Genomic DNA, 14,020 nt, shown 5'->3' on the forward strand with positions numbered 1-14,020 from the left:
GCTTTTCAGGCGGCCCAGATGGTTGCCTGCCCTTGGAACGCCCGTAAGATAACCCACCTTATTACATAACGGTGTATGTAATAAACCTGCAGCAATTTTAATCAAGCAAGAAATGCGTTGTGTGTTTATTTATGAGCATGCATGTTACGTTGGAGGGGTGGGAAAGGTTGCCAATGGTGTTACTATGTGCTTACCCACCTTACCCGTCACATATATCAAATGGTTTAGTAGTATCATAAATACTGAAATAAATTAAATGATGACACTATTGGATCAAGTATAGCTGATTCAAAGAAGTTGCATCAATAGAATATAAGAGGCAATTGAGTTTAATTTGAATTACCAATGTGCACTTACAAACTTGGATACCAGGGGAAGCACCTTGCACTATCATAGCACTATTGTAAAAAATAAATGAGTACCCTTGAGTTTAGACCAGTGTCCTTTACGTCACATAGGTCCTTGAAAGCTATCCCTTTAAAAAACCTCGGCAATGAACCTGCTGTCGCTTTAGCCCCGCCCCTTATCTCTACAACTACGCACTCTAAGAGCTAATCAGCTTCTGAACCAGAGAGAAGGGGCTTTAAAGTGCCGACAGAAGTGTTTTGCTAGGAAAGGGTGGACTGGCCGACGGCTTCTGGCAGTGTCTGTCGGCCTCAAAGTCCTTGCAAACATTCGCGCACGGGAGGGTGACAGCGCATTTACAGGTGTACCTCATAGACAGATTGGGCGGAGTTGCTTGCTGACCTTATGTAGTCCGACGTGTCTCTGTAGCTGTGCCTGGGAACTGAAGGCTGCAAGTGTGCGTACCGTTATCCGCTGCACAGGAGCAGAGGTCTACAGCGGGAAATATGTCCGCCTCAACCCCGACGAGCACCAGCCGGATGGGGGAGCGGACTCGAAGCTCCTCTACGTCCTCCTTCCAGTCTCCGAGCAGCCCGACCCGGCTCAGCCGGATGCAGGAGAAGGAAGAGTTGCGGCACCTCAATGACCGCCTGGCCGCCTACATCGAGCGGGCAAGGGCGCTCGAGGCAGACAAGCAGCTGCTGCGCGTGGAGCTGCACGAGCGGGTGGAGACGTCGTCCCGCGAACAGAGCAACCTGCGGCTGCTGTACGAGACCGAGTTGGCGGACGCCCGGAAGATGCTGGACGCCATGGCTAACGAGAGGGCGCGGCTGCAGGTGGAACTGGGGCAGACCCGCGAGGAGCACCGGCAGCTACAAGCCAGGTCCGACAGCTAGTTGGGGTGGAGGGCCATTCTTCCATTTCCCGCCGAGTACCACACTTTCTCAGTGAGGCATGGCTGCCAAGTGTCCCTATGGGATGGGGGAATAGCACTTACCTACTGGGAACTTTGACGCCCATGGTACACTGTAGCAAAAGCGAAACTGCAAGTCCCAGAATACAACTTGCGACACTCGTGCCACCTGGCAGCCTTGCCTCCCTGTCATGTCTCTCTCTTCCTGTCTACTGGGATGCGTCGCCACTTTAATAAGTATAAACCTCTTTGTCTTCTACCTATTAGACCTTGCGGTTGTTAGGTGATTTATTGTCCAGTTACTTCCATTCCTGGCACTGCCCCCTTGCCATTTTTACTAAGCGGGCTTTAGTAGAGCTACCTGATAGCGCACGTTGAAGCACATCGTAAACCTAGGCTGCACCCGTACTCGAAACCTTGCCTGTAATATGTTCTAAATTGTGCCCCAGCCAGATTGTCCAAACAGGGACTGTTTGGTCCAAATAAAATGCTGCTTTGCCTCCCATCTAGTTTCTCTTATGTACAGTGCCATTTCGCCATTGTCACGTCCCGTCTAGTAGCATTACCACGATCCCACTTAATTTTGGACCTCATTTAAACAGAGGTCAAACTGTGATGACTTGTGACACTCCACTGACACTAATACTTGATATTTATTTTTCCTCCAAATGAAGGTCCCTTCTCCTTGAATGAACAAATGAAAATTAATCTCTGTGTTTTTATTTAATCTATGCTTCAGGCTAGTGTTAGCTCAGGGATGATATGCAATGGTGGCTGCACCATTCTTATATAAACTGGTGAAGAAGAGCGTGAGTTCATTTCCAAGGTGTCTGCCAACTCTGCTTTTGTAACACAGGTGACATTTAGGCTCGCGATTTATTTGATTCCGTTACTACTGGCTTGAAGGACGTAGGCTACTTTTATTCTTTTTGAAATTCATGATTTCATGGTGCAGACTTGATGCAGAATGGCTCATTCTCTGTAGTAGGTTTGTTTTCAAATGTAACATGTAATTGAAGATGTGTTCTTAGTTTTTATACTTCTGTCCTACTTTAAAATTTCCCTCGTGGTATTTAGTGCGCTCCGCGCTGCTAAAATTAACAATCCCATTCGAAGAAATTATTTATTAATTTACTGTTTTGTAAAAGTCTAAACGTACTACTTTCCCCTGTGTACATTGTACTAGTATAGTGCAGTAGACTCTTTTGAACCGAGATGAGTAAGGTAAGGGCATCGTTCCCCTTTTACGTGTGATGGCGCGCGATTACCAGTTCAGGACTAACCTACTCACCTGGGCCCATAAAAACACATTCAACCTTTAACCCCTTCGCTGCGGGGGATATTTCCCCGCAGTGCTGGGGGGAGGGGGGCACGCACAACGCTCACATGCTCATGACGAGCTGAGCTCGTCATGAGGCACAGCGCTCCTGTGCTCATGACGAGCTCAGCTCGTCACGGCCACACCCATTCCCGTGGAACGCTCAGCACAGCAGGGGAATTATCCCCGCATGCGAGCGTTACACGGCTCATGACGAGCTGAGCTCGTCATGAGCACCGGAGCGCCGTGGCTCATGATGAGCTCAGCTCGTCATGAGCATTCAAGGGGTTAAACCGGTACTCTATTTTCCTTCCTATCAGTGATTTATATTTAATACCTGTATACAATAACTTACCAATTCCTTGTCATTTATATTTACTTATCTCACTTAGAAAATTTAGGATCAGGATGGTAGTATAATAGGTCATATGACAATTCACCTTTTTATCATAAAATAACCACAGACTCGGGGACGTTTTAAACACTTTATCTATGCAATATTTTGTGAGTCAGGTACCAGGACAATGCAACCAAAGACTTTTCAAGTAGAAAAATGACCATCAATGTAATATTGTTTAAAGATTTAGCCAACTAAATTCTAGACATTGGTACCTGGGAAGGGTGAGAAAAGGAAAACGGTACAAGGATATACCACACAGATTTATATTTACCTAGAATGGTGCGAAGACCAACCCCTGGCCAAGGGCTGGAAAAGCAAAGGGCTCTTGACTAATCTGGTGCAGTACAGGACAGGTAACCTCTGCTAAGTGCAACACCAGTGTGACACCCCTCTCTACGGCTACTCTCCGACCCGACTGGGTAGATAGATTTTTCTCCCTCAGCAAACTTCCAATTCTTCTGTCAAGGTGCTTAACTAGCACTCTGCTCTCGATTCTCCTTCAGCATATGTTGGGTCAGTGACAGGTCTGTGACAAGTCGGACAATCTAACTTACTAATCCTACCTTTGTTATACCATTTTCAGGGCATGTACCACCCCCCAGGTTTGCAAATTTTTGTATCCCCTGTATTTGATTGGTCAGAAAGACGGGGAGAGGTCATCACACCATACCAGTATGAAGTCATTTTCATTCAATATAATTGATCAATGTTCCCGTCCATAATTTACTTTCCCATGAATTTTATTCCACCCAGCAATATTTAGATTCAATTCATATACAATGTATTAATTGCAGTCAGTATTTCCTTCTTTCTTCAGGTCAAAGGATGACGTTCCCACAGACATCATGGGTAGGATGGAATTTGGCTGCAGTTCAATGACAAAGCTTCAGTGATTCAATGTTCTTTATGCGCACGCGTAACCTTTTTCAAAATGGAGTTTGCGACACCCTTCTGGCCCAAATACGAGCTATCAATAAAGTCAAATAAGAACATATTGGAATGCAAAATAAATGAATGCACTGTACACCACTTATTTCTACTCTAGCCCCATTACTTTATTTTAACTGTAGCGTTAATAGTTTAGCAGGACACACAAGGTTTAGTTTGAGCATGTGCATTAACATGTGAGGGTTGAAGCGGCCATCTTAGCACTACTGCGCAGCAGCAAGAAATTTCCACCAAAAGCAAAGATACGTCCCACTACGTAGATGTAGTAGACGCATGCGCAAAAAGGTTCCCGCGTTTTAGGCGGCCATTTCAGGACACTTAGGTTACTGTTAGTAAATGCACATTGTAAAGCTTGTCTAGATATGGAAATGTTGTGTAGTGCAGTTATTAGTAAACACAAAACATGTTGGTTAATTCGTTACATGTTCTTTCGAGAGGATTGAATCCGAGCAAGTTTCTGTACATTTGAAACCTTGCTCCATCGCATGGATGCAAGACTTTCACAGCAGTTGTTGCTAAGTATCTGTTCAAATAAATTAGGGTCTTCCTTGGCCTTTGATTCCAGAAATGCAACTTATGGTTTTGTCCCTTAACAGGCCAGCAACACCTACGCTAAATCCGTTAGGATACCTGAGTTATTGGATTGGAACATTGTCCCTCATTTAAACACTTGTTTTTATTTATTTTTTATTCCATCCCTGGCACCCTCAAAATGACATTCGTCGCCATATTCTTTTAATTTTTAATTACGATATGGAACTGAAAAAGGTTACATCACAATAACCTTTTACATTGTGCAAATGGAGACCTTTACCATAGAATAAAAAAAAATAGCATCTTATCATGAAAGTACAATTGTGTAGCAGATAAGCTGTAAAATTGACATAGGATAGATCTAGAAAAAGAGAATAGAAAGTACTTGTATAGAGAACTGGACATCCTTCGACCTAATAGCAATAGTTAAGTGTAACATTGATTTAATGCACATAACATTATAGAAGAAACGATTAAATATTATATATAGTTATAGCTCCGTTTACCGCATCAAGTAAATACAATTAATTATATACTCCATTACGAGCAATACAAAACGTAGAAGCAAAGAATCGGATTAGTCAGACCCACAGAAGGATGACTACATTCGAGCTAACGACAACAATTCAGTGCAGAGATCCATAGCTAAATCCATGACCAATTCAGGGATACTTTAAGAGCGATAAAACAACAAGGGAAAATGAAGAGCAATAAAATGTGATTGGATAAAATTACAATTTCTTTGCTGAAGTGAATAGATAGTTATTTAAGTACTCAAATTCAGTAAATACCTAAATAGAATAGGGAACATATGTCATTAAATATACATACAGTTTAGAAGATGGTATAACTGAATATGCATAGATCACTTGTGGCTGAAATGTAAAATGCCACTAGAAAACATTTAAAAACTTCTTAAACTTTAAGATTTTTTTTGCAGACTACTTCATTCTTTGGGGGAAAAGAGAAATTTGCGAGGTGTAGAAACAGGTTTGATGTTCTGTAAAAAAAAGGGGCGTAATAAACGTAGGCGGTGAGGAAGTAAATTAGGCAAACAAACAGAATATGGTCCGTATTCTCAGTGCCCAGATTACACAAATTACTGAATCTACTGTGCTCGCAAAGCAAGACCAACTTGCCATTAAGTCTTTTAAAGGCAAGAAGTTCAAACGGAACACAATCACAAAATGTCGGACTCCATGATCTAAGTTCCAAAATGTGTATCTCTGGGGGACTCTCTGGTAGCTGGAATTAACTATTATTATCAATCTTTCCTTCAGTCGGCAATTTTTAACATCTTTGTTAACTAATAGTGCTGCTAGTGCATTTTGAAAATGCCTTAAGTTCCGTGGGAGAAAAGAGAGCACTAGCTCTTCTAGTGTGCTAAAGATATTTAGTGCTGCAGCAAAGTCACATGCAAACGAGTATTTGTCAGTCTTCTTTGCGCTTAAGATCTCGCAACTAGGAAGCCCCTTATTATGTTCACATCGCTTTTCTTCAGAAAGTATCCCCACCAGATTACTCAGACTAAGCCTTGGACAAATAAACATATTAGACTGAATTCCAGGCGCATAGCTAGAGACCGGACCTGACTATTAAAATATTTAGGTTACGTAAAATCTTGCCCTCCTAGTTTATTTATTAAACTCCATTCTGCTATTTGGAGGGATTCGATGGCATACAGGAGAGTTGGCAGGATTTTTGCCTTAAAGACAGACATGTGAAAAAAATGCATACAGCCCATTTCAGTATAGAATCTACGTAAGCCATTGGCGTGAGATGGGGCTTTGCTGAAGCAATGGTGGATATGGGGTTTATTCTTAGTGTTACTAGTTAGCGTTTTACAGAGATAAGGGTCGGATTCTACAATCTTGAGTTTGTCGGATCCTAGACTCCAAACAAAGTTGCAAACTTTCCTATTCTTTCTATTTTTTTTTTTTTGAATCAATTTTACTTTTTGAGTTGTTTATCCTCAAGTAATGAGGTGCTGTATATTTTTGTGAAGCTTCCAGTTTCTTACCTAATCCAATAGGAGTCAGGCCCATAATTATAATATTGTCTGCATACATAGACATGGAAAAGGGCGACCACCAATCTAAGGTGCGTTGCTCTTTAAGGGGGAAAAACCATCTGGAAGATCGGCCACATAAAGGGAGAAAAGAATTGGTGGTAAAAGACAGCCTTGCTTTAGGCCATTTTTTGTAAAGATTGTAGCTGAAAGGCATTCATCGAATCCCAAAAGAACCTGAGGCCATGTATTCGAGTTAGGAGCTGTTTATAACAGATAAAAGGGGGACGGGGATTCCCATTTTTTGTAGTTTCTTGCAAAGTAATGGGCGATCTATCTTGTCGAAGGCTGTTGTAAAATCTATAAAAGCTACAAATACATGTGAATTACAAAAATTAGTGTACTTCTCATCAACTAATTTCAATAACAAATATTATCCATGCTACAGTGGTCTTTCCTGAATCCAGCTTTTTCAAGGGCAAGAATATTCTTTTCAGACACCCAATTGTTGAGATGATCCAGTACACTATGAGCAAAAACTATCCTGACAGTCTAAAAAGGCTATTTGCCGATTAATTGTATCTGAGCACCTTTTTAAAAAGAGTTAATCGAATACTGCCAGACCAGGAGGGAGGGATCTTTCCTAGCTGGTAGCAATAATTAAAAAGAGCGGCAAGAAGAGTAGCCCAAATATTCTTAATCATAGACATGAGAATTTGATCCAGACCCATAGCTCCTAAGGATCTCCTTATTTAATTTTTTTATTTAAAACTTCTTTTTATTAAACAATAGTCCGCATTCCTAAACATGATCATAATCTTACTTTGGGTTACATCCATTGTAAATGTAAATCCAGTACTTGTATAGTGCACGAATCACCCCCGAAGGGGTATCTCGGCGCTGGGGGCCGTTGGGAAGATTAAGCGAGCTATTGCCCAGAGTCGCATGGTGCTCGACAGATCCCTGCCGCTGGAGCCGGGGATGGAACCGTGATCCCCAGCGTCCAGTGTCAGTGGCACTGTCCGCGGCGCCACACCTCTCCATTGAATGGCATACACATTCTAATGTACTCAGCCCCTGCGCCCTCCCCACATAACTAGACCATACCCCCCCCGGACCTCCTGTAGTCTTCCCACCACTGCCAGATTTTTGCCCATTTCTCGGGGCATCCCCAGCTTTGCTAATTGTCTTTTCTGCCGCACAGCACCAGTCCATGCCTTTTGTTTTCCACTGGGAGACTTTAGGGGGTTGAATAGCCCCCTCAATATTTCTCTTAGCAACCATTGCAGCCACCTGTAGCCAGATTCTTTGATATTTGGGCCAATTCAGTTCCCCAGTAAGACACAATATATGCCATCTGGCTTCCAGGGGGGGACTTCCTACTTCAACACATCTGACATAATCCAGACAACCTTCGTACAGTATATCTGTATGATCGGGCAGTCCCTCAGGATATGGAAAAACGTTCCCTTCTGAGTTCACCCCTTCTGACACTCCTCAGTTAAGATGTACCTTCCTTTAAACATGTGTGCTGGTGTAGTAGGACCTATGCAGTATCCACAGTTGGACTAATCTAAATCTTGCCCAGATTGCCACCTCTCTGGGACTCTGCACTGCCTCTACCTAATCATCATCCTCTAATAGTCCCACATAGGACTCCCACGCCCCTTGCACCTTGTTTAATTTGATTAATTCTGCACCTTGATTAATTCTGGTGAATTGTTTACAATTTTTTATATGTACAGGACAGTGCCTTCTCCGGAATTGGGTCCAACCATAGTCTGTCTTCTAAAGGACTGTACTCGGGGATCTGGTCCCCTTCCTTAAGATGACTGCCCAGGGCATGCTTCAATTGCAGATATTTATAGTGTTCCATGGGTGCCAATTGAAATTCTGACTGCAGCTCTGAAAATGATAACATTGCCTGTCTCCGCCTCACATCCCATAAGTTTACAATATCTATTAGTTTCCATTTCGAGAAGCCCTGTAGTCGACCCACCTCCCGGAGCATTTCACTGGTCCACAGAGGAGTCTGCTCAGTCAGCCATCCCACCCCGTAATCTAGTAGCCTTAGTCCATACCATCCGCACTAATTGAGAATGTGGGGGCATACCGTCCCGTCGGGCAATATTGTGCCCGCGGGTAGCTGTCTGCCCCCATTGCCCAGTGATTGACCCTATATGCTGGATCGTTCCTATCTGCAAAGGCCCAATCGTTATTAACCATAAGTTGTGACACCCAATAGTACTTTTGAAGGTCTGGAATGGCTAAACCTCCCTCGTACACCCGTTTATGCAATTTGGCCAGTGCTATCCGTGCACCCCCCCATTTCCACAGCAATGTTCTTAACTCGCTGTCTACATTCCTAAAGAATGTTTCTGGTATTTGACACGTGGTATTTTGTATAACATATAGCATCCGTGGCAGAGACATTATCTTGAAGAGAACTGCTCTTCCCATCAGGGAGATTGGCAGCTTCCTCCATTGTGCAATGTCACTCTTCAGATGATCCAACTGTGGCTTTAGATTCCTCACCAAAAACACTGCGTCAGATTTTTCGATCTGTATGCCCAGGTATTTAAAACTAGTTTTAACCTGAAGTTTGGGTTCGACACCCAGTCGCGGGGCGGCCCATCCAACAGCATATAGAAGAGGGATGAGGATCTCATTCTTATAATAAGGCCAACAGCCTCATGCCTAGATGGAGCGAAGCTAGATGCCAACAGACTAGAAGGAGTGCTAGAGGGAATAGAGCTTCTCACATAATTAGAATTATCCCAATACAAGTCAATTAAGTAAGCTAACCAGTCTTCCTCACTGATGGGAATTGGATGAGATTTTGCCCTTGAGCCACAGCAATCTGATATTATTTCCCAATACTTTTTTGTGTTTCTTTGTGGCCGCCTCTTTTAGACAGTCCCAATTGGATTCTAATTTTTTATTCTCGAGGGAACGTTTTTTCCTAGATCTTTTTCTCTTTAATTGGGAAATTAATTTATGGCGGTCAAGGGAGAAAATCAAGAATTGGGCTCTCACTAAGCTATTTATTTCCCTATTTAGGGAAAGTATAGATTTATCCAGTGGCTTATGTTAAGGAGATTTGGATTTGATCTTGCAGGATCCAACCAGAATGGTCATAATGCTATTGAAGGAAACCAAGGGATCAGACTTTGGGGTACCTAATAGCGATAGTGGCTGATCATCTATAAGCATTAAAAAGGTCTCTTTTATGTTAACAGGCTGCCTTAGTGTTACAGTGGATTCATCTGTTTGTTTTATTGAATCCAACAGGAGTATCTTTGAAGTTCCAGCAGCTTACTTTTGTTAAATTTACCTCCAGCTGACAGGAGATCAATAGATGGTCACTGAAATAGGTATCCCGAACTTCCAAATGGGACAGACTATCGAAGAAGCCTGAGGATACAATTAAGAAATTGAGAATAGAGCCCCCAGAAGATGATTTTGTCTGTGGCTTTTGCAAGAATATCCTTTCCAAGTCTCCCATTACCAATTACTAGGTCTGTCTTTCTCAGGGCTTCTAGGAGTGTCCTCCCTCTTATTATCTAGTTGACTATTATTAGGGAACAAGAAGGATGACATTTTAAAGCCTCCTCCTTTTTAGAATTGGCCAATACCCTTCTACCATGATTAGAGACTTTAGCAGTAAGGTCGCCAACCAATATTGGATGAAGGCATTTTTCTCTTGCCATGGTAGAAGAGATAAAAACCAAAAGCTCTTCAATTAAAAAGGAGTGAGAGGAGACTGGAGGGATATTAGCATTTACGATCAACAGCAACACAGTACTTTCAGGTTTCTCCCTAAAATAAAGTTTGACTGCCTGGATTAGATTAAACTCATGACTAATGTCTTTATAAGCCCATTTAGTATTGGTTCTAAGCAGTATGGTAATGACTCCTTTGGCATGACCTCTGTTCACCGGAAGCGCGGGACGGCCTAACACATTTTAATCATCTGTAGACCAGAACCTTGAAGACTAAGATACTTGAATGCATTTTATATCCACTTTTAGTTCTTTTAATATTTTTAATTTGTTTTGAACAGTGAATATGCCGCGCAAGTTCCAAGTGATCAGTTTAAGCCAATACTAGGAGTCATTCCCATACCTTAGATCTCTCTCAAACTATTGTTATTTAAAACCCCAGTGATCCAGTTAATTTTTTTTTATCTTCCTCTACTTTGGATGTTGTTTCCTTGATCATTCTCTCCCCAAGCAAGGAAACTCTCGTACCATTTTTCCCTAGAGAAACTTGCAAATCTTTTGCCCTCTTCCGGTGGGAGGCGGTTACTGGGCGAGGTTTGGAAGAGCTATTGGATGGGCTCATGATATTGTTTGGATTATGTATTGCTGGTTTAAAAGCATTATCTTTTAATTGGACAAAGACATCGATTCCATGACTTTGTAGTTTCACTGTTCATAAGTATGAGATTAGATATCCCTTTTAACCAGAATATCACTTTCGCTCCCTCGGAATTTCTTTCTTTCCAAACTTGTACCAGTACCAAATCACTATTCTGCACAATTTGTAATTCGGGAATGTCAGGGAAACAACCTAGAAGAAAAGACCTATTCATGATAAAAAAAATAAAGGAGAATTCAAGGGAGAGAGGTACTACCTTCGGACCATTTGCAAGGCTATCCCCGGCGAGGGTGATCAATTGCATTTGCCCCTATTGTGGAGGAAAATAGGGGAGCATTGGGATTAAGATTAGATAGACACCATTGGCAGACCAGAAACTGGGGGGTTGGAAGCTTGTATAACTGAAGCAGTCCTGTGCACCTCTTGAGATGGACGAGAGCTTCTTATGATGGTTTTAGGTTGCTCTTCTTTCCTATCTAGTGACATCGGGGGAGAAGTTGGAAAGGGAAAAGCATTGAAGCGCAGTTATTGGTAGTGGGGGTCCTTATCCCTCACTGCCACCACCAAATGCTAGAGGCAGTAGTCCCAGTCCCACACCGCTGTTGCCAGGTGCAAGATCCGGACCCCTCGTTTCAACGTCAGGACACTATCTGAGATAGCCCTGCTAACCCCCTTAGTAGCTTGGCACAAGCAGCCAGGCTTATCTCCAAGGCACGAGTGTACAATATTTGCAACCACACACTACAACCCAATGATGTCACCACAAATAGACTCCACACAAGTTTTTATAAAACAAGTATGTTAGACCCTGGCATCATTGGCGTGAGTCTCCCTTCCATTTTTGATGGATTGGCTCCTTTGTTTTGATGATTTTGCTGGATTTATGCTTTGGGCACTGTGCCACTGCTAATCAGTGCCACAATGCAAGTGCTTCCAATATCAAATTGATATACTGATTGGATTCCATGATTGGGTTATTTGATTTATCTGTCAGCCCCTAGTACAGTGCACCATGTGTGCCCAGGACATGTACGTCAAATACTGCTGGTGGGCTTGCAGCACTGGTTGTCCAACCCACAGAAGCACTTTGTAAAGTGTGTCTCAGGCCTGCCATTGCAAGGCCTGTGTGCAGCCTAGCACTGCCATGTCGACTTAGCCAAGTGCACCCACTTGCCAGTCCCTAAACCTTACCATTGCTTCATATTAGACACCCCTATGGTAGGCCCAAGGGCAGGGTGCATTGCAAGTATAAGGTAGGTCATGCTCTGATGTGTGTAGCATGTTCTAATTGTGAATTATAGCCATTTTCGTTTTTCACTATTGAAGGCTACCTGTTCTCATAGGCCAGAATGGGCAGTTAAGATTATTACATCCTTATAATCCTAATTGACTCAAGGAACACGGTAGAAATTTGAATTTAGTATGCCTGAACTCAGAATAATAAAATACATCTTTTAGTAAAGTTTATTTTAATATTCTGTGTTTGCAAATACCACTTCTAGAAAGAAGGTATTTGCTTGCCTAACCATTTGAGCCTGCCTCTGCTGGGTTGTCTATTCCTTGTCTGGGTTTGTGAGTGACAGGGCTGGGGAATTCCAGGAGACAGGCTGGGACAGCCCAGTGGTGAATAGAGAGATTTACATCCAGATGGGAGGGAGGAGTGCACATGGGACCTGAATAGGGCTAGGCCTTTCCTCTACAATGCTGGCTCCACCTCCTGTGGCTTGTCTGATGTCTCTGCCCTGCACTGTGAAAGGAGAACAGAGTGCTCCAGAGCTGTATCTTCCCTCCCCTGTGCTGGCTCCACCTCCTGTGGGGCGTCTGATGTCTCTGCCCTGCACAGTGAAAGGAAGAAGAGTCATGTAAAGAAAGTGCTCAGGAACTGGTTTGGACTAGGCAGAGGCCTCTCTGCCTTCAGGGAACAAAGGATTTTGGGGTGTAAGTATTGGGACCCTGATCCGAAGAACATAGATCACTTCTGGAACAAGAAACCTTTCTGCCAAGGAGAAGAACCAAGGAAGCTGCAGGAGTTTGGACTGCCCCTCTGCCAATGTGCTGTTTGCTGGGTAGGACTGTAGTAGTTGCTACATTGTCAAAAGAAAGGAGAAGGAACTTTGTAAGGACTTCATCTACAGAATATTCTCCAAGGGCTTGAATTGTGCTTGCCTCCTGCTGAAGTCTCAGGGACAAAATACTTCACCTCCAGCTCCCTCCTGAATTTCCTTGCTGGGAATTCTGACTCCAGTCCCTTGCGTGCCGCTGGGAGCTGGAAGCGCGACGCATCGAGAAGAAGCATGTCGCCGCCGCAGCTGAAATCATCGCAACGCTGGAGAAGCGAGCCTTCGCCGCATCTCCCTGGAAGCGTGTGCTCATTGAAGCTGTTGCATCACCGGGGAAGCGTGACGCCATCGTGAGTCGCCATCGCATCACTGGAGAAGCGTGTCGCAGGGCCTGTCGCGGCTCCAAAGTACAGAGTTGTCGCTAGGCTGCCAGAGCGTCATGCATCGTCGCATCAAGGGCGCCATCTTCTCGCATCACAACTGGATCATCGCATCAAGGCGCCATCTTGCACACCGCAATGGGCCCGCAAGCCGAGAATCTACGCATCACCTCCACACCGGTAAGGCTCACGATGAGTCCCCTACTCTGCGCAAGCATTTAGGAAGGACGCAACCGTTCCCCCCGGGTCACGGAACCGACGCATCTTCCCTTTTGCGAGCCTTTTGTTCACTTTGCGTTACGCATCCAAGTACTTTGTTGAAAACTTTGTTGCATTTACCAACAACTTGAACTAAGAGACTTTAATCATCTTTTAAGTAATCTTAAGTGAAGTATTGTGAATTTTTGTAGTTTGTGGTCTTGTGTTTAAGTCTATATAAAGAATACTTATTTTTATAAAACCTGTATTATGTCCATCTGTAGTGTTTTCACTGTAATCCTGTGTATATTCACAAATGCTTACCACACTGCCTCTGAGATAAGCTTGTCTGCTCATGACAAGCTACCAAGGGGGTGAGCAGGGGTTATTAAGGAGTGTATATGAAAGACACGTTAGTGATAGATTCCTTACCTTAGAATATCCCCAGGCGTCAGACTGGATCCGGAAATGTTTGCGTAGCATTACCCTTGCGCGTCGGTAGGCGTCGTCTGCGGCTCCGCGTCCGTCATCGGCGG

The 14,020-nt window shown here is 43.5% G+C and overlaps 1 protein-coding gene across 1 annotated transcript in view; it reads left to right on the forward strand.

Moving 5' to 3' along the window:
* The first annotated feature begins 684 nt into the window (after positions 1-684).
* Positions 685-14,020, forward strand: part of LOC147733640 (lamin-B3-like) — a 315,941-nt gene continuing 302,605 nt past the window's right edge. The window contains exon 1 of the mRNA XM_086958230.1: positions 685-1,228. Coding sequence (XP_086814356.1) covers positions 852-1,228 — 377 coding nt within the window. The 5' untranslated portion in view covers positions 685-851. The remainder of the gene's footprint in view (positions 1,229-14,020) is intronic.

The sequence above is a fragment of the Lissotriton vulgaris genome, chromosome 2_1, assembly GCF_964263255.1.
Source record: "Lissotriton vulgaris chromosome 2_1, aLisVul1.2, whole genome shotgun sequence".
NCBI lineage: Eukaryota > Metazoa > Chordata > Amphibia > Caudata > Salamandridae > Lissotriton > Lissotriton vulgaris.